The sequence below is a fragment of the Triticum urartu genome, chromosome 6A (genome assembly GCF_056163025.1).
Source record: "Triticum urartu cultivar PI428250 chromosome 6A, HENAU_Tu73, whole genome shotgun sequence".
Lineage (NCBI taxonomy): Eukaryota > Viridiplantae > Streptophyta > Magnoliopsida > Poales > Poaceae > Triticum > Triticum urartu.
In genome coordinates, this window is record NC_141878.1 from 393,502,666 (window position 1) to 393,527,107 (window position 24,442).

Genomic DNA, 24,442 nt, shown 5'->3' on the forward strand with positions numbered 1-24,442 from the left:
TAGGCATATCAATGGGCTATGGAGATTCCCATCAATAGATATCAATGTGAGTGAGTAGGGATTGCCATGCAACGGATGCACTAGAGCTATAAGTATATGAAAGCTGAAAAAGAAACTAAGTGGGTGTGCATCCAACTTGCTTGCTCATGAAGACCTAGGGCATTTTGAGAAAGCCCGTCATTGGAATATACAAGCCAAGTTCTATAATGAAAAATTCCCATTAGTATATGAAAGTGATAACATGAGAGACTCTCTACTATGAAGATCATGGTGCTACTTTGAAGCACAAGTGTGGTAAAAGGATAGTAGCATTGCCCCTTCTCTCTTTTTCTCTCATTTCTTTATTTGGGCATTTTCTCTTTTTTATGGCCTCTTTTCTTTTTTTCGTCCGGAGTCTCATCCCGACTTGTGGGGGAATCATAGTCTCCATCATCCTTTCCTCACTGGGACAATGCTCTAATAATGATGATGATCACACTTTTATTTTTCTTACAACTCAAGAATTACAACTCGATTCTTAGAACAAAATATGACTCTATATGAATGCCGCAAACGGTGTACCGGGATATGCAATGAATCAAGAGTGACACCTATGACAGAATTATGAATGGTGGCTTTTCCACAAATACGATGTCAACTACATGATCATGCTAAGAAATATGACAATGATGGAGTGTGTCATAACAAACGGAATGGTGGAAAGTTGCATGGCAATATATCTCAGAATGGCTATGGAAATGCCACAATAGGTAGGTATGGTGGCTGTTTTGAGGAAGGTATATGGTGGGTGTATGATACTGGCGAAAAGTGCGCGGTATTAGAGAGGCTAGCAAAGGTGGAAGGGTGAGAGTGTGTATCATCCATGGACTCAACATTAGTCATAAAGAACTCATATACTTATTGCAAAAATCTACAAGTTATCAAAGCAAAGTATTACACGCATGCTCGTAGGGGGGTAGATTGGTAGGAAAAGACCATCGCTCGTCCCCTACCGCCACTCATAAGGAAGACAATCAAAAAATAAATCATGCTCTGACTTCATCACATAACGGTTCACCATACGTGCATGCTAAAGGAATCACAAACCTCAACACAAGTATTTCTCAAATTCACAACTACTCAACTAGCACAACTTTAATATCACCATCTTCATATCTCAAAACAATTATCAAGTATCAAACTTATCATAGTATTCAATACACGCATAAGAAAGTTTTATTATTAATCTTGTATACCAAGCATATTAGGATTTTAAGAAAATTACCATGCTATTTAAGACTCTCAGAATAATCTAAGTGAAGCATGAGAGATCAATAGTTTCTATAAAATAAATCCACCACCGTGCTCTAAAAGATATAAGTGAAGCACTAGAGCAAAATTATATGACTCAAAAGATATAAGCGAAGCACATAGAGTATTCTAACAAATTCCAAATTAAGTATGGCTCTCTCAAAAGATGTGTACAGCAAGGATGATTGTGGTAAACTAACAAATAATGACTTAAATCACACAAGATGCTCCAAGCAAAACACATATCATGTGGAGAATAAAAATATAGCTCCAAGTAAAGTTTCCGATAGAAGTAGACAAAAGAGGGGATGCCTTCCGGGGCATCCCCAAGCTATGGCTTTTAGGTGTCCTTAGATTATCTTGGGGGTGCCATTGGCATCCCCAATCTTTGGCTCTTGCCACTCCTTGTTCCATAATCCATCAAATCTTTACCCAAAACTTGAAAACTTCACAACACAAAACTTAAAGTAGAAAATCTCGTTAGCTCCATTAGCGAAAGAAAACAAAAGACCACTTCAAGGTACTGTAATTAACACATTATTTATTTATATTCGTGCTATACCTACTGTATTCCAACTTCTCTATGGTTTATTAACTATTTTACTAGCCATAGATTCATCAAAATAAGCAAATAACACATGAAAAACAGAATCTGTCAAAAATAGAACAGTCTGTAGTAATCTATAGCTAGCGCAAGATCTGGAACCCCAAAAATTCTAAAATAAATTGCTGGACGTGGCGAATTTATCTATTAATCATCTGCAAAAAGAATTAACTAAATAGCACTCTCCAAAAAAAGTCAGCAGTTCTCGTGAGCTCTAAAGTTTCTGTTTTTTACAGCAAGTTCAACAAGACTTCCCAACGGTTCTACTTGGCACAAACACTAATTAAACACAAAAAAACACAACCAAAACAAAGGCTAGATAATTTATTTATTACTAAACAGGAGCAAAAATCAAGGAATAAAAATAAAATTTGGTTGCCTCCCAACAAGCGCTATCGTTTAACGCCCCTAGCGAGGCATAACAAGCAAGAATAGATCTAGGTATTGCCATCTTTGGTAGGCAATTCTTCAATTAGGCATCTACCATCTTTAGGAATTTCTTTCTTTTTATTGATTATCAAACTTTTAGGCACAAGGTCTAAAAATTCATTTGTAACAAATGGTTCCTTAATGATAGCAAAAAGATAGGGATGGACACTTATAGATTTGAGATCCGCATTTTCCTTACTAGAAGATTCACCCATATTTTTAGGAACGTACATAAGCTTGGGAATTTTAGTGGAAGGACTTGGAGTATTCTTTATGGAAGAAAAAGCGGTTCCCATGTTGGTAATAATATTCTCAAGTTTATCGATCCTAACAGAAGCGTGATTTATTTTCTCATTAACTATGGGTTCCTTTTCTTTAATATCTTTCAAAGTAACTCCTACTTTAGATCCATATTGAGAGATTCAGCTGTGGATCTTTTTATCCAAATTTTCAATTAACTCTATGGTAGCAACTTTATTTTCAATAATCTCAAGCCTTTGCATTACATGCTCCAAAGTTAATATAGTTCCATTAACCAAGAGAGGGGGTGAGCCAAATAAATATAATATAGCATTATAAGAATCAAAAGTATGGCTACCCAAAAAGTTCCCTCCGGTAATAGTATCAGGAACATAACGGTGCCAAGGAGTAATGCCTACATAAAAATTGCGAAGGAGAATGGTAGTAGATTGCTTCCTAGTAGATTTATTTTAAGCATTGCAAATTCTATACCAAGCATCTTTTAGATTTTCACCCTCCCTTTGCTTAAAATTTAGAATTTCATTCTCGGGAGACAACAGAGAAGATAAGGGACTAGCCATAACGACAAGCAAACAAACTAACACACAAGCAAACAAAGAGGCAAATAGAGAAAGAGATGGAGGATAGAGAGAGAGAGCGAACAAAACGGCAAGCGTGAAGTGGGGTAGAGGAAAAAGAGAGGCAAATGGCAAATAATGTAATGCGGGAGATAAGGGTATGTGATGGGTACTTGGTATGTTGTCTTTTGCGAAGACCTCCTCGACAACGGCGCTAGAAATCCTTCTTGCTACCTCTTTTAGCACTGCGTTGGTTTTCCCCGAAGAGGAAGGGATGATGCACCAAAGTAGCGTAAGTATTTCCCTCAGTTTTTGAGAACCAAGGTATCAATCCAGTAGGAGGCTACGCGCAAGTCCCTCGTACCTGCACAAAACAAATAAATTCTCGCAACCAACCCGAATAGGGTTTGTCAATCCCTATGAGGCCACTTACGAGAGTGAGATCTGATAGATTTCATAAAGATAATATTTTTGGTATTTTTATGATAAAGATGCAAAGTAAAATAAAAGCAAAGTAAATAGCAAGGTAGTAGGAGAACAATATGATGAAGATAGACCCGGGGGCCATAGGTTTCACTAGTGGCTTCTCTCAAGAGCATAAGTATTCTACGGTGGGTGAACAAATTATTGTTCAGCAATTGATAGAATTGAGCATAATTATGAGAATATCTAGGCATGATCATGTATATAGGCATCACGTCCGAGACAAGTAGACCGACTCCTGCCTGCATCTACTACTATTACTCCACTCATCGACCGCTATCCAGCATGCATCTAGAGTATTAAGTTAAAAACAGAGTAATGCCTTAAGCAAGATGACATGATGTAGAGGGATAGACTCATGCAATATGAAGAAAACCCCATGTTGTTATCCTTGATGGCAACAATACAATACGTGCCTTACTGCCCTTACTGTCACCGGGAAAGGACACCGCAAGATTGAACCCAAAGCTCAGCACTTCTCCCATTGCAAGAAAGATCAATCTAGTAGGCCAAACCAAACTGATAATTCAAAGAGACTTGCAAAGATAACCAATCATACATAAAAGAATTCAGAGAAGATTCAAATATTATTCATACATAGACTTGATCATAAACCCAAAATTCATCGGTCTCAACAAACACATTGCAAAAAGAAGATTACATCGAATAGATCTCCACAAGAGAGGGGGAGAACATTGTATTGAGATCCAAAAAGAGAGAAGAAGCCATCTAGCTACTAAACTATGGACCCGTAGGTCTGAGATAAACTACTCACACTTCATCGGAGGGGCTATGGTGTTGATGTAGAAGCCCTCCATGATTGATGCCCCCTCTGGCGGAGCTGTGGAACAGGCCCCAAGATGGGATCTTGTGGATACAGAAAGTTACGGAGGTGGAATTAAGGTTTTGGCTCCTGTTCTGATCGTTTGGGGGTACGTGGGTATATATAGGAGGAAGAAGTACGTCGGTGGAGGAATATGGGGCCCACGAGGGTGGGGGCGCGCCTGGTAGGGTAGGGCGCGTCCCCCTACCTCGTGGCCTCCTGTTGGGTGCCTTGACGTAGGGTCCATGTCTTCTGAGTTGTATTCGATGAGAAAATCACATCCCCGAAGGTTTCATTCCGTTTGGACTCCGTTTGATATTCCTTTTCTTCGAAACCCTAAAACAGGCAAAAAACAGCAATTCTGGGCTGGGCCTCCGGTTAATAGGTTAGTCCCAAAAATAATATAGAAGTGGATAATAAAGCCCAATAATGTTTAAAACAGTACATAATATAGCATGGAGCAATCAAAAATTATAGATACGTTGGAGATGTATCAGTACCCGGGGGGCACGGATTGAGAGGGGAGTGCTAGCTTGCGAGCTCGAGCGAGGGTGTCTTGCGAAAGACAAGAAAACTAAAACGCTCATGAGGGCGCCTGTCCAGCCCCCTCGCGAGGCACGCCAGGGAGAGGACGAGTCAAAAAAGAAGAACCGAGGGCAAACAAGGAGGAAACAAGGACAAAGGAACCAAGCCAGCAAGGAACACGGGAAAGAAAATTCTCACATAAAAGAGGGGGCAACCAACTGCGAAAAGAAAATGAAAAGCCGCGTCCGTCACCTAGTCTAGTCTTCTTGTCTTCTCACCGGCGGGGAGCTAAGTGCTACCACTAGGAGTGGGAGGGAGCCCCCGAGGCCCGAGGGCGGCACTCCTGAGACTCCGGGGTGTGTACAGCCCCATTTGTTATTACGTTAGAGTGCCACGAGGGGAGATTCTTCACAGGCACTGGGCCTTGCTTCACAAGCACCGGGCCTTGCTTCATGGGTAGAACTTCCGGAGGTGCTGGATATTCCAGGCGTTCTGGATGGGGATCCCGTCCTGTGTCTCCAGGCGCGCGGCGCCAAGCCTGGAGACGTGGGTGACCTGAAACGGGCCCTCCCCACATGGGCGAGAGCTTGAGCAACCCTTCCCTGGAGAGCACCCGCCTCAGGACAAGATCACCCACCTCGAGCGTCCTGGAGCAGATGCTACAGCAGTGGTACTTCCACAACGCCTACTGGTACCTCGCAGCTCGAAGCGAGTCTTCTCGGCGGCGTTCCTCCCCCAGCACAAGATCCATGCCCCGCATGGCGTCCTGCTGCGTATCATCAAACGCCAGGACCCGCACGGAGCGATGCCTGACCTCGTGTGGGAGAACCGCTTCTGCTCCGTAGATGAGGAAGAACAGGGTCTCGCCAGCCGGCCTGGTGGCGGTGGTGCGGATGGACCACAACATAGATTGGAGCTCGTCGTGCCAGCCCCTGCTGCAGGCCTCAAGCTTCTTCTTGAGGGTCCTTGTCTTGAGGCCCCTCAGGACCTCCGGTTGGCGTGTTCGGCCTGGTCGTTGCTCCTGGGGTGCACCATGGAGGCGTAGCAGATCTGTGTTCCAAGGTTAGCACAATACATTTTGAAGAGATTGCTAGTGAACTGCGAGCCGTTGCCGGTGATGATGTGATTAGGGACCCCAAATCGGCTTACGAGGCCCTTGATGAACTTGACTGCTGACCTGGCGGTGAATTTGTCAATGGCAATGTAGAGTTAGCGGTAGCCTCCAGGCGCTCGAGGGAATGGGCCGAGGATATCCAGCCCCCAGACCGCGAACAGCCATGAGAGCGGGATAGTCTGGAGGTCCTGAGCGGGCTGGTGGATCTGCTTGGCGTGGAATTGGCAGGCCTCGCAGGATTTCACCAGCTCAGCTGCATTGTTGAGTGTCGTGGGCCAGTAGAACCCGCTGTGGAAAGCCTTGCCGACCAAGGTGCGCGACGACGAGTGGTGCCCGCAGTCTCCACCATGTATGTCGGCGAACAACTCATTCCCCTGTTCCCTAGAAATGCATCATAGAGAAACATCATTTGGCCGCTTCCTGTATAACTCACCTTCCTGAATGCAGTATGCCGTAGCCTATCAGGCCACACGCTTCACATCTTCCACCTTCTCCGGCAACGTGCCTTGCGTCAAGTATGCCTTGAACTCCTCGATCCAGCACCCCTCCTGAGGCTCGAGTGCTAAGAGGAGGGGCGCTCCTGAGGTCGGGCCGCAGGCGGGGGCTCCCAAGGCTGGAGGCTAGCGGAGTTCCTCCTGAGATGGCACTGGCTCCGCAGGTGGAGGTGCGGCTGAAGGATTGAAGAGCCACTACTCGAAGATGCCAGGCTCTTGGGGCAGCCACTTGGAATCTCTTCTGGCAATGTCATCGGCTTCTTTGTTGGTGCCACGAGGCACATGCTGTAATTCCAGGCCCAGGAACTGCTTCTCCATTTTGCGCACCTCCGTGAGGTATGCCTCCATGTGCTCATCCATTGGCTCATACACCTTGTTAGAGAATTTGACGAGGAGCTGCGACTCTCCCTTGACGGTGAGGTGCTTCACCCCCAGGGCCACTGCCGCTTTGAGGCCGGAGATGAGACCCTCGTACTCTGCGATGTTGTTGGAAACCTTCTCGCCCCGCTGGAAGAAGAGATGCACGGCGTAGTAAAGCTTGTCCTGAGTGGGCGAGATGAGCACGGCTCCAGCCCCCGCGCCTCGCCGTGCGAACGAACCATCAAAAGTACATGACCCAACCATCTGGCGCTTCACTTCCTGGCGAGAGGGATCGGTTCTCGCCTACTTCGAGCTCTGGAGTGTCGGTCCATTCTGCCACAAAGTCGGCGAGTGTAGCCCCCTTGATGACCCTGGTTGTGGTGAACTCCAGGTCAAACACTTGCAGCTCAATGTTCCATTCGGCGACCCTTCCTGCAGCATTGGGGCTTCTGAGCACTCTGTCTAATGGGTAAGCTGAAACAACCTTGATGGGGTGGCCTTGGAACTAGTGGCGCAGCTCGCGCGAGGCCACCAGGAGCACAGGCAAGAGCTTCTGAGGCATGAGGTATCGCGCCCTCGCATCTCGCAGGACCGTGCTGATGAAGTACACAGGGTGCACGAAAAGGGTGGGGGAGCTGACGGAGTTTTTGGCTCCCATGGACTGAGGTGTTTCCTGCGTGCTTCCCGCTCCTTGGGCTTGATGACATGTCGCGGCAGCCGCTGTCTCAGGAGCATCGCCTTGGTGCTGAGCTTCCTCATCCGGCTTGGCGGCTCCACTTGGCAGGTCCTCGACCTCAGGCCCCTCCCTAAGGGCCACCAGCGCCGCGCTGGCGGAGTGGGGTGTGGCAAACTGGTAGAGTACCAAGGGCTCGCGAGGATGAGGCTCCACCATCACCGGCAGGCTGGTCAAGTATCTCTTGAGGTCTTGAAATGTCAGGTCAGCCTTGGGGGTCCACTCGAATGGACCCTCATTCTTCATCAGCTTGAAGAACGGCAATGCGCGCTCCCCTAACTTGGAGATGAAGCGACCCAACGAAGTCACGCAGCACGCAAGCTTCTGCATCTCCTTGAGGTTTTGTGGTGGGCTCATGTCTTCGATGCCTTAACCTTCTCTGGGTTGGCCTCGATCCCCTTGTGAGACACGAGGAAAGCCCAGCAGCTTGCCCGAAGGGACACCGAACACACACTTCTCCGAGTTGAGTCGCAAGTCCACCTGGCGTAGGCTCGCGAAGGTCTCCTCCAGGTCTTGAATCAGAGTTCTTGCCTCCTGAGACTTCACCACAATGTCGTCGACATAGGCCTCAGCGTTTCTTCCGAGCTGCTGCCCCAAGGAGATGCGCATCAGTCGCTGGAAGGTCGCCCCTGCGTTGCATAGTCTGAATGGCATGCAAGTGTAGCGGTACAACCCGCATGGGGTCAGGAAAGCTGTCTTCTCCTCATCTTCCACTGCCATCTTGATTTGGTGGTAGCCTGAGAACGCATTCAGGAAACATAGTAGATCGCACTCGGCGGTGGAGTCAACGATCTGGTCGATGCACGGTAGTGGGAACGGGTCTTGAGGGCAGGCCTTGTTGAGGATGGTGAAGTCGACACACATGCACTCCTTCCCTCCTTTCTTCGGCATGACGACCGGATTCGCTAGCCACTCTGGGTACCAGACTTCGCAAATGACACCCGCTGCTTCCAACTTGCGGGTTTCTTGAAAAATGACGGACTGCTTCTCTGTGTATTGCCGCCTTTCCCTCTGCTTCACAGGTTGCACGTTGGGGCATACCCTCAGATGATGCTCGATCACTCTTCTCGGGACCCCAGCCAGCTGCTTGGATTCCCATGCGAATACTTCCCTGTTCGCCCGCAAGAAGTCCACCAACTCTTTTTCTTGATCTGGGGCGAGGTCGGAGCCTATGGTAAAGGTGGCGCCAGAGGCCCCATCCTCGTCGACCGGTATCTTCTTCGTCTTGGCTTGACCCTGGGTGAACCGCTGCTTCTTCTTGGTCGGCGCAGCCGCCTTGGTTCTGGACACTTCCTTGTCGGTCGGGCAAGCTGCCGCCGTGGCCCTGAAGGTGAGCTTGAGGGCCACCACAGCTTCCATGGTGTCTCCGACCACGGTGAGGATGTCCTTGCTTCCTGGCATCTTCATGAGATTGTTGGTAGGATGAGTGGCCGCCATGAACTGGGCCAGCATCGGGTACCCGAGGATGGCGTTGTACGGCAAGCCGATGCGGGCGATGTCGAAGTCGATCAGCTCGGTGCGGTAGTTGTCGCGTGTGCCAAAAGTCACGGGGAGACCGATTTGCCCCAGGGGGTCGGAGGAGCCGCCGCCAATCCCGGAAAAAGGCTTGCTGGGACGGAGCCACTCAAGTGGTACGTGAAGGAGGCTGAAAGCCTTCACGGAGAGCATGTTGAGGCCGGCGCCGCCATCGATGAGGGTCTTGGTAACGGCTATGCCGCAGATGGTGGGCGTGCAAAGCATCGGAAGCACGCCCGAGCCGATGGTGGTGACTGGGTGATCCTCCGAGTTGAAGATCAGGTCGGCCTTGGGCACTGCTCAACCCGGGGGAGCCCCTCCCGTGTGGAGACGGCGCTGATCTGGCGAAAGAACGGCTTGCCGTGACGATCCGAGGGCGGCGCCTACAAGCCATCGAGGAGAGACGCGACGACAGGGGATGCTGGTCCTTCGAAGCGCGCGGTGAAGAGGTCACGCAGCTCTTCCCAGGAGGCCACGGAAGACTCCGGCAGATGGAGGAGCTAGGCACGCGGGACGCTAGTCAGGGCCATTGGGAGCCAGTTGGTCATGACCTTATCATCGCCCCCGGCCTCCAAGACGGACTCCTCGTATGCCAGCAAGAAGGCTGTCGAGTCCGCCGCACCATCGTAATGGGGCGACATCTCCGGCTTGAACTTGTGCGGCCAATGGACCCGCCGCGGGGTTGAAGGCCTGGAGCCCCACGGCGCTGCGGAGGGCGCCCGTCGATCCAGTAACAGAAGAGGTGGCGTCTATGAGAGCCGGTCGGAGAGGCGAGGCCGTCGGAGGGGGTAAAGCTTCGATGCACCCCTACTTGGCGTGCCAAATGTCAGATTTCGGGTTCCAGCAAAACCCTTGAGGTTCGAACACTAGGGTGCACACAACGATCTCTCCCCCTCTCTAGCTCCTACACTCTACGATCTCACGTCCTAGCTCGACGAACCCAAACAACACGAGACACAAGATTTATACTGGTTCGGGCCACTGTTGTGGTGTAATACCCTACTCTAGTGTGGTGTGGTGGATTGCCTCTTGGGCTGAGGATGAACAGTTACAAGGGAAGAACAGCCTCGCAAGGAGAGGTGTTCTTGTTCTTGGTGAACTTGTCTGGTGGCCTAAGTGGAATGGATCTCGTCCAAGATGAGATGGATCCCTACGGTGGTGGCATGTCCTATTTATAGAGGCCCTGGTCCTCTTCCCAAATATTGAGCGGGAAGGGATCCCACAATGGCCAAATTTTAAGGGAGACAGCTAGTACAAGCTATCCTGACAAAAGTAGTATTTGCCTGCCAATGGCTCTGGTGGTGAAGCCGTCTTGGGCTCCACGGTGACCTTCATCCTGCCGTCTTGCTGGTCTTGGTCTTGTTGCACCGATATGGAAACCTTTGCCTGATGCCTCGGGACTCCTTGTCTGCGCCCGCCTCGCTCTAGTCGTCATGGCTTGCGTCACATAAACCTCGCGAGGTGCCCCTCGCCTTGATCTCTCCGCCCCTCGCGAGCCATCCTAGTGAGGCCGCCCCCGAGGAGGTCTTGCGTCGTCCGCCTCGCGAGGCTTGGCCCCTCGTGAGGGTCTTGAATGTTTGCTGGTGAAGATGGGCCGTACAGGGCCATTGAGGGAGCCACGTTGTGGGCCCCAGGCAGGCAAGTCTGGGGACCCCCGTTCCTAGAACGCCAACATTGTCAACCTAACCCTCACTCAGTGTGGGGATTTCTAGTTTGAAATCATGGTACCACATCAAAGTTGTTCCATTGTTAATAAAAAATACACCTCTCCATACATATGTTTGGGCCACACGCATGCAGTGGTTGTCTTCGGGGACTAGCTACTTGCATGATTATTGGCGAGCTAGCCCATCTCCGGGGTCGCATGGACGGCCATCACTTTGACCAACAACAAGAGAGAGGTTGTACGACCAAGGTGGATTATTCTTGGTCTGTTTTATGATCCATCTTGGTGAGATATGCCTCTCTGGGCTGCCGACTGAAAGTGTGTGTGGGTGGGGGAGGTTGCTACTTCGCACTTTGCTAGGTGAACCTCGGTTGGGGGGGCATGCATTCATTGCTTAGGATTCACTTCATGGCGACACGAGGGGGGCTGCTAGCTACTTCGCATTTTGCTAGGTGAACCTCGGTTGGGGGGAGGCTTGCATTCATAGCTTAGGATTCCCTTCATGCCGACACGAGGGGGGGGGCAAGCTACTTCGCACTTTGCTAGGTGAACCTCGGTTGGGGGCATGCATTCATAGCTTAGGATTCCCTTCATGCTGACACGAGGGAGGGGGCCTGCTAGCTACTTCGCACTTTGCTAGGGTGAACCTTGGTTGGGGCAGGCATGCATTCATAGCTTAGGATTCCCTTCGTGCCGACAAGAGTGAGGGGGGCTGCTAGCTACTTTGCACTTTGCTAGGTGAACCTTGGTTGGGGGGCATGCATTCATTGCTTAGGATTCCCTTCGTGCCGACACGAGGGAGGAGGGGGGCTTCTAGCTACTTTGCACTTTGCTAGATGAACCTCGGTTGAGGGGGAGGGAGCATGCATTCATAGCTTAGGATTCCCTTCGTGCCGACACGAGGGGGGTGGGTGAGGGAGTCCTGGACTAAGGGGTCCTCGGGCGTTCGGCCTGTTGTCCATGGGCCGGACTGATGGGCTGTGAAGACGTGAAGACCATAGACTGTACTTGTATTTGGATTGGACTCTCCTTGGTGTGGAAGGCAAGCTTGGCGACCAATTATGAAGATTCCTTCTTATGTAACCGACACTATGTAACCCTAGATCCCCCCCGGTGTCTATATAAACCAGAGGGGTTAGTCCAGAAAGGATATACTCATTACCATAGTCATACAGGCTAGGCTTCTAGGGTTTAGCCATCACGATCTCGTGGTACATCAACTCTTGTAACTCTCATATTCATCAAGATCAACCAAGCAAGACGTAGGGTATTACCTCCATAGAGAGGGCCCGAATCTGGGTAAACATCATGTCCCCCATCTCCTGTTACCATCAATATTAGATGCACAGTTCGGGACCCCCTACCCGAGATCAGCTGGTTTTGACACCGACATTGGTGCTTTCATTGAGAGTTCCACTATGCCGTCAACGAAAGGTTCGATGGTCCCTTTAATCGTCTATAGTGACGCTATCCAAGGAGAAACCTTCCTCCCCGGACAGATTTTCGTTTTCGGCGGCTTCGTACTGCGGGCCAACTCGCTCGGCCATCTGGAGCAGATCGATAGCTACGCCCCTGGCCACCAGGTCATATTTTGAAGCTTGAACTACCTCGTGGACATCCATGGAGACTTGATCTTCGATGGATTTGAGACCGCAGCGATCGCACCTCCTCACGCTGATGAACATGAATTAAATTTGTCATCGGACCAGATTCAGGAGATGGCTCCTGTTGCTGCAATGGCCTCGGAACCAGAGCAGATCGTGCCATTCGAGGCCACAGAGTCCGCGGCGCTAGAGCCGCACGCAGACTCGACACCCTGCAATATTTGCGCCAGCGGAACTCCAGACTCGTCTCCGGCTATAATTTCTGGACCATGTACGCTTGCGGACACCGAGCTAGATCGGTTATCGATCTTCAAATTCAGTGCCGCAGTCGTTTTTCAGCACTCACCTTTGGGCGATGTGCTAAACTCTTTAAAGAACCTGTCATTCATGGGAGACTTGCAGCCGAACTATGTCCGATTCGAACTAGGGGCTGACGACGGAGAATTTTGTCTCCCACCCGCCACCCACTTCATAGCCACCGTCGAGGACTTAACCGACATGCCCACTCCTGGCTCCGCAGACATTGACTGTATAGACGACGATGCAGATAAGGAGCAAGGCCAAGACCCGCCAGTCATCAGGCGCAAGACGGCAACCCGTTCACATGACGTGTACATGATCGATACACTTAAAAAGCCTCGCGGCAAAGACAAGGGAGATCTAGTTAAAACTCCTGAGTCACAGTATAAGTTCCGGCACCCCAAATGCCGCCCCAAGTAACACCGCAACAACAATGGCACTGGAGAAATTAGTACTCCGGACGGCGCCGAAAGCAATGAAGACCCTATGGGAGCAACATCCGAGTAGGAGGAACAGGAAAACGGGCAAGCCAGCCCCGATGAACAGGACCTGCCCAGCGCCGGTTCGGAGGATGACAACTATCTTCCGCCCTCCAAAGATGAGGTAAGCCTCGGCGACGAAGACTTCATCGTACCGGAGAGCCCCTCAAATAGGAGCACTTCAAGCGCAGGCTGATAGCTACGGCAAGGAGTCTGAATAAGAAGCAGCAACAGCTTCAAGCTGACCAAGACCTACTCAATGACAGATGGACCGAAGTCCTAGTCGCCGAAGAATACAGCCTCAGTGGCCTAGCCAAAAGCAACCCAAAGCACAGATCGCTATACCAGTCCGATGACGGGGCGTTGGAGCCCATACCATCTTCACACAACACGGCAGGTCGGCGACAACTCTGTCCGGATAAAGAGGCAACTCAAGCTGAACACCAGACCGCCCACCTCACCGTAAAGGCAGGAACAACACAGGTCGCGATTACCCAGACAACCTACAGAGGGGCTTGGACAATAGAGCAGGACACGCAAGACCGATCTACGGATCGCGAAAGCATGCTTCGACACACGACGATGGCTACCTATTCGGATGTATCACACCTCGCCACGACCAAGTCGAAAACTGCAGGGGGACTCCTTCGGATTGACGTCGCAGTGTGGCCCAACATAGGAGCGCCGCACACCAGCTTTGCTTCACCGATGAAGTAATGGATCATGAATTCCCCGAAGGATTCAAACCCATCAATATTGAATCATACGACGGGACAACCGATCCCGCGGTATGGATAGAGGATTTCATCCACCACATCCATATGGCCCGTGGGGACAACCTCCACACCATTAAATACCTCCCACTAAAACTAAAAGGACCAGCTCGGTACTAGTTAAACAGCCTGCCTGAAAACTCCATAGGCAGATGGGGGGACTTGGAATCGGCCTTCCTCGATAACTTCCAAGGAACACATGCCCGGCCATCGGATGCCGATGACCTAATTCACATTGTCCAACAGCCTGGAGAATCACCCAGGGAGCTCTGGACTCGGTTCTTAGTCAAAAAGAACCAAATTGTCGATTGTCCGGACGCGGAAGCCCTTGCGGCTTTCAGACACAGCGTCCGAGATGAATGGCTTGCACACCACCTCGGTCAAGAAGGACCTAAATCCATGACAGCCCTCACTGGTCTGATGACCCGCTTTTGCGCGGGAGAAGACAGCTGGCTCACTCATAGAAGCAATAGCGCCAGCACCCAGGGCACCTCCGAAATCCATGACAACAATGGCAAGCCACGAGGAAGCAAAAACAACGGTCGCAATGACAATGAAAGATCATGAGACACAGCGGTCAATGCCGGATTCAGCAACCCCAAGCCCGGTCAGCGGAAAAAGCCAATCAAGACGAATCGAGACGAACCATCCAACCTGGACAGGATACTGGACCGACCCTGCCAGATTCATGCCACCCCGATAAACGAGCTAATCATACCAACAGAAACTGCTGGGTCTTTAAACAGGCTGGCAAGCTCAACGCCGAACACAAGGGGAGGAGGGCGCCAAGCGACAGGAATGACAGAAAGGTTCACCAACAAAATACCGGGGGTTAGAAGCAGTCTCCACCCGAGGATCAACTACTCCTAGAACGGAAATAGCAACCCGGCTTCCGCCGCCCACTCCATACACCTACAAAGTTTGTACCGCGCATACATCATTACGCACTCAAGATACCATGGGCATTGGCGGAAGCACAATACGGACAAGCCTGTAAGCACTCCAGTAACTTTTTTCTATTATTATTTATTTTCTTTTTCTTTCTTCCTTCACTATCCTTTAAAAAACAGGTGACGAACAGGATAAAAATCGGAAACTAGCTCTATCGGATTCTGGATCCGTACACTCACCTTAGGGGCTATATCCATCAAGGATTCCCCCCACCGAGCACTGGCGGCGCAGACGTGCAACAGGAGGTCCAAAATAACTTTTTGTAGACCGCACTCTCTATTCTCGAGCCTGTACTATGCCTGTTCCTCCACCTCCAACCCCGATCATATCAAATAGCTGGGGGATGGCTTCCTTATATATATCATAAGTAATCATTGACATATCGCTCAGTTACCAGTAAAAAATATCTGAACTAATCATCCGTATGGTTTTCCCAACAAGTATGGCTCCTACGGTTATTTCACAGAAATACCTTGGCCTAACCTGCCAGGGGCTCGATGTGGGCACAAATGAGTTGCCAGTAAAAGTCCGAACAGCTCTATAGCATACTTCGGTGTCGCAAGTTTGCCCTTATATGCATCAGCTCTGAATCATTGTCTTGGATCAATAGTTGGGTTGCCCGGCTCTATGCTTGCTACCCTACGTTTCGCTCTATCGGCTAGGGTAGTAAAGGGAGAACTACTGCGGTTGTGCCCTGGTCAAAACCAGACGAGCACCTCTGTAGAGAAAGCCGAAAACTGACTGTCATGATGCGGTGTGAGCTGGTCAACCACTTGACGACTTATTGGAATCTTTAGCGATTCTCCGTGTGACACGAGGGATCTTTTTTAGATCAAATATGTAAGGCACCATACACCGCATACATATCAGGGGCTATGTCGTAGCCCCACCATAGAACTCCAATGGCTAAGTGAAAGTGTTAACGCCTTATAGTCCGATTGCCTTGTTCGCCGCATTATCACCTCCTTCATGGACCAAGACATTGGATAAAGAGTGATTAAATGCTTTTTCGAACACACCCATACTTATTACGAGGGGGCTGAAGCCGACGACTGGAAAACTTTCAGATTATATCAAAACGGCCGCACAGGAGGAATTCAAGCTTTCAAGCAAAACATAAATAGATTAATTATAAAATTGTCTTTTACAATTTTCATACACCTCATTCGAACATTATGTCTTTTGAACACTGACCCTCTATAAAGTGGGCGACCTCTAGGACGTCTTCAAAATAATGCTCCGGTTCTGGACGGTCTGTGCCTTTGGGTGGACCCTTCGTCGCAACATCGATGGCCTTCATCTTCCGCCAGAACGTCTTGACTCGGGCAAAAGCCATCCGTGCACCCTCAACGCACGTTGATCGCTTCACAGCATCGATGCGCGGCACCGTGTAACAAGCCTTTGCACCAAACCGAAATAGCTATTCGGAACAGGCTCGGTTGGCCACAACCGGATTACGACGTCCTTCATGGCAGCGCTGGATATCCTATGAAGTTCGGCCCATTGGGACATTTGTTCATTGAGCAACAGAGGGCGCTTTGATGTGCCAAACTGCGACCAAAAAAGCTTCTCCATTGCATATCCATCCCGCGCTTGGTAATACTGCGCCGCATCGGAAGAACTCTTCGGCAAGTCCAAGAACTCGTCCGGAGGACTCCATACTTGGTTAAGCTGGGCATAGTTCGGGTCACCGAACTTCGTTTGCAGCAGAAACGGCTTTCCAGCCACAATCTCCCTCGCCTGTCGAACCTCCTCACGGGCTGCTCTGCATTCCGACCGCGCTTCTCTCGCCTCTTGTAAGGCCTTCTCTAGATCAGCCAGTAAGGCTTCTCTCTCCTTCTCCAGAAATTCACAGCGGCCGGTAGCATTCTCCAGTTCGAGCGTCATCGTGGATATCTTCTCCTCATTTTGGCGCCGTGCACCTTGTTCGGCTTTCAATTCAGCTGATGTCTTTTCGGCAGCAGCATTGCTACACCGCGCCTGATCCTTCGCCCGGGCCAGTTCTGCTCAAAGAACTTCAACGGCGGCAGCACCATCTGCAGCCAAATCTCAGCATCATGCTTATACCACCAAAAATGTATGAGGATTGCCCCAAATACATACCTTGCAACTCGTCAAGATGCATATTGATTAAAGCAAGATCATCCCCTGCCACATCAAGCTTCTGCTGCAAATCGGCAATTTCCATAGTCCGGGAAGCAGCCAAGGGAGGAGAAGCCTGTGTTCAAAGTTAATCAGGTTAGTCCTCAAACGATCCTTTTTGATCCTCCATTTTGCTTCCCAACGGAAGCCAACCCGAGTATCAGGGGCTACTACCTGTACACAGGTGCATCTTTGCAAATGAAACATAGCTGAAAACATTATGTCACAAACCTCGAAGCCCTTCAGTAGGCTCATGAAGGCTTCATTTAATCCGCTCTTCACGGACAAAATCTTCTCAATCACTGTACCCATCATGGTACGTTGTTCCCCCGAGACAGATGCTTTCCGCAACATGTCCCGCAATATATCCGTAGCCTCCGGGTTTCCCAAAGTTGCTCCAGGACCACAATCATCCTTTGAAGGAATCTGCTCACCCGTCTCCAGGATCACTGTCGGCCACAAACCAGTCATTCCGGGGCCTTTGTTGTTAGCCCCAGAATCCCGGAGGATCGGTGCTCCACCTTCGGATACTGCCTCTTCTGTCCCCTGCGTAACTTGTTGGTCAAAAGGTACCCTCTGCGATGACACTTCAGAGTCATCCGCCTTGTTGGGCGAGGAGGTTGGAGGAGGCGTCTCACTCTCCATCATCACTGGGAGGAGACTCCCCGAAGAAGAGGATCGCCCAAAAAAACTCAGTGCTGACCTATAAAAATGCATACGTTACGTACATCTTCGGTAACAGCAACGGAGCGGGATGCTATCAAAGTACTCCGGATTCTCTTACGGTTTGGTCGGGGGCTTTCCCCCTTGTTGTAGCTTCTCAACGGTGTCACTTTCCAAACCCAAGCCGGTCGACAGCGGCATCTTACCCTTCTTGAAAGACCGCCCCTCCCAATCTTCGGAGGCGGCCCTTTTCCTCCTGTTTGGAGAAGGAATACTGGATCCTTTTCCGCCTCCGTCTTTGGCGAGGAAAGGTCGATTTCTCTGGACTCAGTGTCCCACTTACCTCCGGAACCAAGGTCATCTTGGATCTTTTTGCCCTCCCTTGCTGGTGCCTGGTATGGCACCGAGGCTAGCATCCTTGTTAACACAGGAGTAGCTGAGTCTTCGGGAAGCGGAGCCGGGCACCTAATCAATTCCACCTTCTTTATCCAACCCTGAAAAAGGATGATATTGTTGGTATCTTTCCATTGGGTATCTGATTATGAGGTATTAGGTAAACGGGTACTTACCGGGGTGTCCGGATGGTTACAGTCTAGGCCGACATCTTCGGTGGTGTCCGGCCATTGCCTTCATTTCACGAAAAATAATCTCCACATTCCTTCATGCGTTGTGCCGAAGAAGTGCTAAAGAGTCCGCAGCACATCTAGATTGAACTCCCATAGGAGGAGAGGCCGTCGCTGGCACGGCAGGGTCCGACGAACTAGCATTACATGAACGATGTTGGCTATGTCGATGTCCCTCTCAATGAGGCTTCGGATGCGACTTTGGAGAGTTCGCACATCATTCGGTGATCCCCAATCTAGCCCCTTGTTAATCCATGATGCAAGCTGTGTTGGGGGGCTGGATCGGAATGCGGGCCGGTTGCCCACTTGGAGCTGCGGGGCTCGGTGATATAGAACCACCCCTACTGCCACAGATCAGAAGACTTGGCGAAGGATCCTTTCGGCCGAACGGCGCTAGCAAGCTTGCTCACTATGGCACCACCGCACTCGGCCTGCTCCCCGTCTACCACTTGCGGCTTCACACGAAAGGTCTTGAGCCACAAGCCGAAGTGCGGAGAAGTTCGGAGGAGGGCTTTGCACGTGACGATAAACGTCGAGATAAGAAGAATAGAGTCTGGGGCCAAATCGTGGAAGTCTAGCCCGTAATAGAACATGAGCCCTCAGACGAAGGGGTTAAGAGCAAACCCCAACCCGTGGAGGAAGTGGGACATAAACACGACCCTCTCGGCGGATCTGGGGGTGGGAATAACCTGCCCCTCGGCAAGAAGCCGATGATGGATTTCAACAGTTAGGTACCTCGCGGCCTGAAGCATTGCAATGTCTTCATCCGTAACAGAAGAAGCTACCCACCGGCCTTGACGGCTAGATCCGGACATGATTGGGGCTGGTGGCGACCGAAACCCGGGTGCTGGAACTCGGGGTAGCAAGGGTTGAGGAAGAGGCAAGCGTGGAAGGAAAAGACGGGTCTGTACCCCTATATAAAGGCTGCAAATATCAAACGTCTCCTCTCGGGCCTCAAAAACTTGCTTGTTTCCAAGGAGTTGCACCCAAGCGACGGTTGGGTTACCCACGTCCAGGTTGACAAGAATCCCTTAAAAAGGGAGGCACAATCTCCGCTTGGATAAGACGTGCCAATAAGGCCACGTCCTGGCACGTGGGGCGACGGGCCGGCTAAAATGGTTCGCAAGTAGTGGCCGGGCAGGCGTGGTGTCATATTACCAAAAAGTGGTCGGTGGGTCGAGCCCATGAAATATTATGTCCTCTGCGGTTGTGTATACAAGTCCAGATACAATCATCACATATGAAGAACTAGGAGTTCGGAAGGGGGAACCCACCTTGCAATGCCGAAGACAATCTGCGTGCCGGACTCCTCGTCATTGAAGTCAGGTTTAGGGGCTACTGAGGAAGTCCTGGACTAAGGGGTCCTCGAGCGTCCGGCCTATTTTCCATGGGCCGGACTGATGGGCTGTGAAGACATGAAGACCGAAGACTGTACCTGTGTCCAGATTGGACTCTCCTTAGCGTGGAAGGCAATCTTGGTGACCGACTATGAAGATTCCTTCCCATGTAACTGACTCCATGTAACCCTAGATTCCCCCCCCCCCCCCCGAGTGTCTAAATAAACCGGAGGGGTTAGTCCGGAAAGGATATACTCATTACCATAGTCATACAGGCTAGGGTTCTAGGGTTTAGCCATTACGATCTCGTGGTAGATCAACTCTTGTAACTCTCATATTCATTGATCAATCAAGCAGGTGATACGTCTCCAACGTATCTATAATTTTTGATTGCTCCATGCTATATTATCTATTGTTTTGGACTATATTGGGATTTATTTTCCACTTTTATATTATTTTTGGGACTAACCTATTAACCGGAGGCCCAGCCCAGAATTGCTGTTTTTTGCCTATTTCAGTGTTTCGGAGAAACAGAATATCAAACGGAGTCCAAACGGAATAAAATCTTCGGGATCGTGATTTTCCCACCGAACGTGATCCATGGGACTTGGACCCTACTCCAAGGAGTCAAAGAGGAGGTCACGAGGGTGGGGGGCGCGCCCCCCTGCCTCGTGGGCCCCTCGGTGCTCCACCGACGTACTCCTTCCTCCTATATATACCTACGTATCCCCAAACGATCAGAACAGGAGCCAAAAACCTAATTCCACCGTCGCAACTTTCTATATCCACGAGATCCCATCTTGGGCCTGTTCCGAAGCTCCGTCGGAAGAGGGCCGTGTAACGCCCCGAGACCGACGCTCCAGAAGACTTCCAGCTATTCCGAGTTTCACCGTGTGTTTCTTTTGTGCTTGCTCTTTTACTTTTGCATGTCATCATGCCATCATGTCATTAACCTTTGCATCTCAACTCAACTAACAAATTGCATAGATGGCTGATCTATTTAAATCGAGGGAAGGGTGACTTCTCTTTATAACATATCGTCCCAATATTAGGGAGCTATAGTAAATATTTCTTTAATTTGGAAATCACCATAACACACTTGCATATTATCCCAATGCCTTTGTTATCTTAATTCTTGGTTTCCATCCTTGACATATATTCTTTCATCATATTCCGGAGCTCCACCAAAAATCCGAACATTTTTGGACCTTCCCAACCCTCACTTCCTATTCAAATCATTTGAATTTAAATCAAATGAGTTTGAATTTAAATCTTTCAATCATGGCTTTTTCTATTTTCTTGGAATAAGCACATTTCTGTGAGTCCGGGAAAATTATCTGCGTGTCCAACTTCTTCCCCTAACCCCCTCTTTCTTTTCTTTCTTAATCTCTGTTTTTTTTCTTTTTCTTTTAGTAAGGAGAGATGAGCCAGCCAGGCCTTTTTCCCTCTCCACGGGGCCGGCCTCTAATGCCATCCACCGGCCCATCTACTTCCAGCCGCAGCCCACACCCCACCTAACCCTAGGCCCAGCGAACCTCTCCCTCTCGATCTCTCCCAGCACCGCCAGGGAGACCGCTGCCCGACTCCTTAGCCCCGATCCCCACTCCTCTCTTCCACCTCGCGCTGCCCCTCTCCTCGCCCTTCCTCGCCCCCGCACGCGAGACCTCCCCGGCCACCGCATCCCTGCTCGCGCCCAGACCCCATCGCCGTCTGGCCCGTGTAGCCGCCCACTGCTCCGCTTCGCCACCCGGCAAGCCTCGCCGCCGCCCACGCACCCCGTGCCCGATCCCCTCTCCGCACGCGACGACCCTGCAGACGCCCGCCTCCGTTCGTCGGTGCCCGTCGTCGTGGGATTTTCCCTTGCACCACCGGCCTCTGCTTCCCTTCTCCAGGCTGCGCCGCCGCCTTTCTGCTCCGCCTCCTCGTCATCGCCTCATCGTCCGAGGACCGGCGTCGCCTCCAGCGCCCACAGGGCCCCTGCGCCTCGTCCTGACCTCGCCTCTTCCACAGCGTAGCCCCGCCATGACCGCTCCCCTGCTGCTGAGGCCCATTGCCGCCGTTGCCCACTGCTGCCCTCCTTCTCCTGTTCGTTGCCGCCGTCCAAGACTAGCAGGCCTCCACAATGCTATTTTTTTGCCTCCTCTCGCGCCCTGCATCGAGCCACCGGGCCAGGGGTCGCCAGATGCCGCCCCTGCTGCCGGGGAACCTCGTTTTCACCCGTTTCCGTCTTTTGGCGCCGTGCTAGGCCTCCCCGACGCCTTTGCTGTTGCTGCAAGACCACCACGGCGCCGCCATGGAATCCCAGGTCCGAAGATGACCACGACCGTGCATCTCTCCTTGTACCACTTTGGCGTTCGAGACCATCAAGTACCCCGACGCTCATCACGATGCATGACTACAACATCAAGGGAACCACTACCCTCGACTCAGGGATGCCAAGTACCTCTACGACCCGTGTATGACTACGTGATTTCACCAAGTACCCCTCGGATCCGCCAAGTTCGACTACATGGACCACCAAGTTTCTCTACCGATGACTCGAACGACTACGAAACTCCAAACGTGTACCACTACCGTCGACCCTCGAAGATCCCTTGGACGTCAAGTTCCTCGTCGTGACCCTGACCATCTACAAATCGTGTACCACTACTTCCATTACAACCCGTGAACCGCCTCGAAATGCACGCTTCGAAGGTATAACCGCCAGAACGATGCCCGTGAATGAATGTATGTTGTATGAAATGCTTGTGGTTGCACCGTGTCCGACGTGTTTCTTGCACGTTCCCCATTGCCACGCCGTCGTCTCGTGGGAACCCGGTTACTGGGATCACCCCACCTTCTATCGCATGTCACGCTCCCGCCGCACTTTCGTTTGCACCGGGATCTCAATCGAGTTACCAGAACCGATATGTTGTCGTGGCATCACTTTCGGATTCGTTGTCGTGGCACCCCTTTCGTTTCTGCCACGATGACAAATGCTTCATATAATGCTCCTATCAACATTTTCATAAAACTTGCATAAAACTTGTTCATGTCATCCGCATCATGATAACAACAATTAAATGTTTAAATTGTTGTTGCAATAAATTACTAAAGCATATGGGGTTTTACCGGAATTGTTGTTGTTATTTCCGGCCTCATTTAAACTTGCCTAAAGTTTAGTTTACTTATGCTCCACCTCTTGCCATGTTAACCAACATTTAATATTGTTGAGTACCTAAACGGGAGAGAACTAAATAATCGATGCGGTGTTCCGGCAATATGCAACCCGTTGCATATTGAGCTCCACTTAATTTGTAGTGTTGTTTGTTGCACTTTTCCATGCCATGCTTCTTTAAACCGGACATGCATCATACTTGTTTGTGCATCATGTCATGATTATGTGGTGGTTGTTTACTATGTCGTGTGCTTCTTTCCGGTGTTGCTTCTTCGGGTTGGTTCCTGTAACGTCGTGATTGTGAGGACCCGTTCGACTACGTCCGTTTGTCTTCTTCATGGACTCGTTCTTCTTCCTTGCGGGATCTCAGGCAAGATGACCATACCCTCGAAATCACTTCTATCTTTGCTTGCTTAGTTGCTCGCTCTTTTGCTATGCCTATGCTGCGATACCTACCACTTTCTTATCATGCCTCCTACTTTGTTCAACCAAGCCTCTAACACACCTTGTCCTAGCAAACCGTTGATTGGCTATGTTACCACTTTGCTCAGCCCCTCTTATAGCGGTGTTAGTTGCAGGTGAAGATCGGAGTTCGTTCCTTGTTGGAACATGGAGATGTTGTTCCTTGTTGGAACATGTTTACTTGTTGGGTTATCACAATATATCTTATTTAATTAATGAATCTATATACTTGGTAAAGGGTGGAAGGCTCGGCCTTATGCCTGGTGTTTTGTTCCACTCTTGCCGCCCTAGTTTCCGTCATATCGGTGTTATGTTCCCGGATTTTGCGTTCCTTACGCGGTTGGGTAATAATGGGAACCCCTTGATAGTTCGCCTTAAGTAAAGATCTTCCAGCAATGCCCAACATTGGTTTTACCATTCACCACCTAGCCTCTTTTTCCCTTGGGTTTCGCGAACTCAAGGGTCATCATTATTTTACCCCCCCCCCCCGGGCCAGTGCTCCTCTGAGTGTTGGTCCAACTCGTCAGCCGCCGGTAGCTACCAGGGGAAACTCTGGGCTGGCCTACCGGAAGTTTAGACAATCTGAGTGTGCCCTGAGAAAGAGATATGTGCAGCTCCTATCGGGATTTGTCGGCACATTCGGGCTGTGTTGCTGGTTTAGTTTTACCCTGTCGAAATGTCTTGTTGTACCGGGATGCCGAGTCTGATCGGAACGTCTCAGGAGGAGGTCTATTCCTTCGTTGACCGTGAGAGCTTGTGATGGGCTAAGCTGGGAAACCCCTGCAGGGATTTGAACTTTCGAAAGCCGTGCCCGTGGTTATGGGCAGATGGGAATTTGTTAATGTCCGGTTGTAGATAACTTGAACCTTAACTTAATTAAAATGAATCAACTGCGTGTGTAACCGTGATGGTCTCTTCTCCGTGGAGTCCGGGAAGTGAACACGATGTTGGAGTTATGCTTGACGTAGGTTGTTTTAGGATCACTTCTTGATCATACTTTTATCGACCGTGCTTTGCCTTCTCTTCTCGCTCTCATTTGCGTATGTTAGCCACCATATATGCTAGTCGCTTGCTGTAGCTCCACCTCATACCTTTTA

General features: G+C 50.2%; 1 protein-coding gene across 1 annotated transcript; it reads right to left on the bottom strand.

Annotated features, from left to right (window-relative positions):
- Positions 1 to 6,775: 6,775 nt before the first annotated feature.
- LOC147965370 (uncharacterized) lies at positions 6,776 to 9,125 on the bottom strand. Its single transcript, XM_087530432.1, has 4 exons — positions 8,411 to 9,125; positions 8,154 to 8,302; positions 7,473 to 8,006; positions 6,776 to 7,087 (listed from the first exon to the last, which is right to left on the bottom strand). The coding sequence occupies exons 1-4, from the start codon at positions 9,123 to 9,125 to the stop codon at positions 6,776 to 6,778; spliced, it is 1,710 nt and encodes a 569-aa protein (XP_087386558.1).
- Between the last annotated feature and the right edge of the window lie 15,317 nt (positions 9,126 to 24,442).

Coding starts and splice junctions, on each gene's coding strand:
- LOC147965370 (XM_087530432.1), bottom strand. CDS start 9,125: ATGCTGGCCCAGTTCATGGCGGCCACTCATCCTACCAACAATCTCATG. Junction 8,303..8,410: donor TTTCCTGAATGCGTTCTCAG/GCTACCACCAAA, acceptor TATGCAACGCAG/GGGCGACCTTCCAGCGACTG. Junction 8,007..8,153: donor CCTTCGCGAGCCTACGCCAG/GTGGACTTGCGA, acceptor CAAAACCTCAAG/GAGATGCAGAAGCTTGCGTG.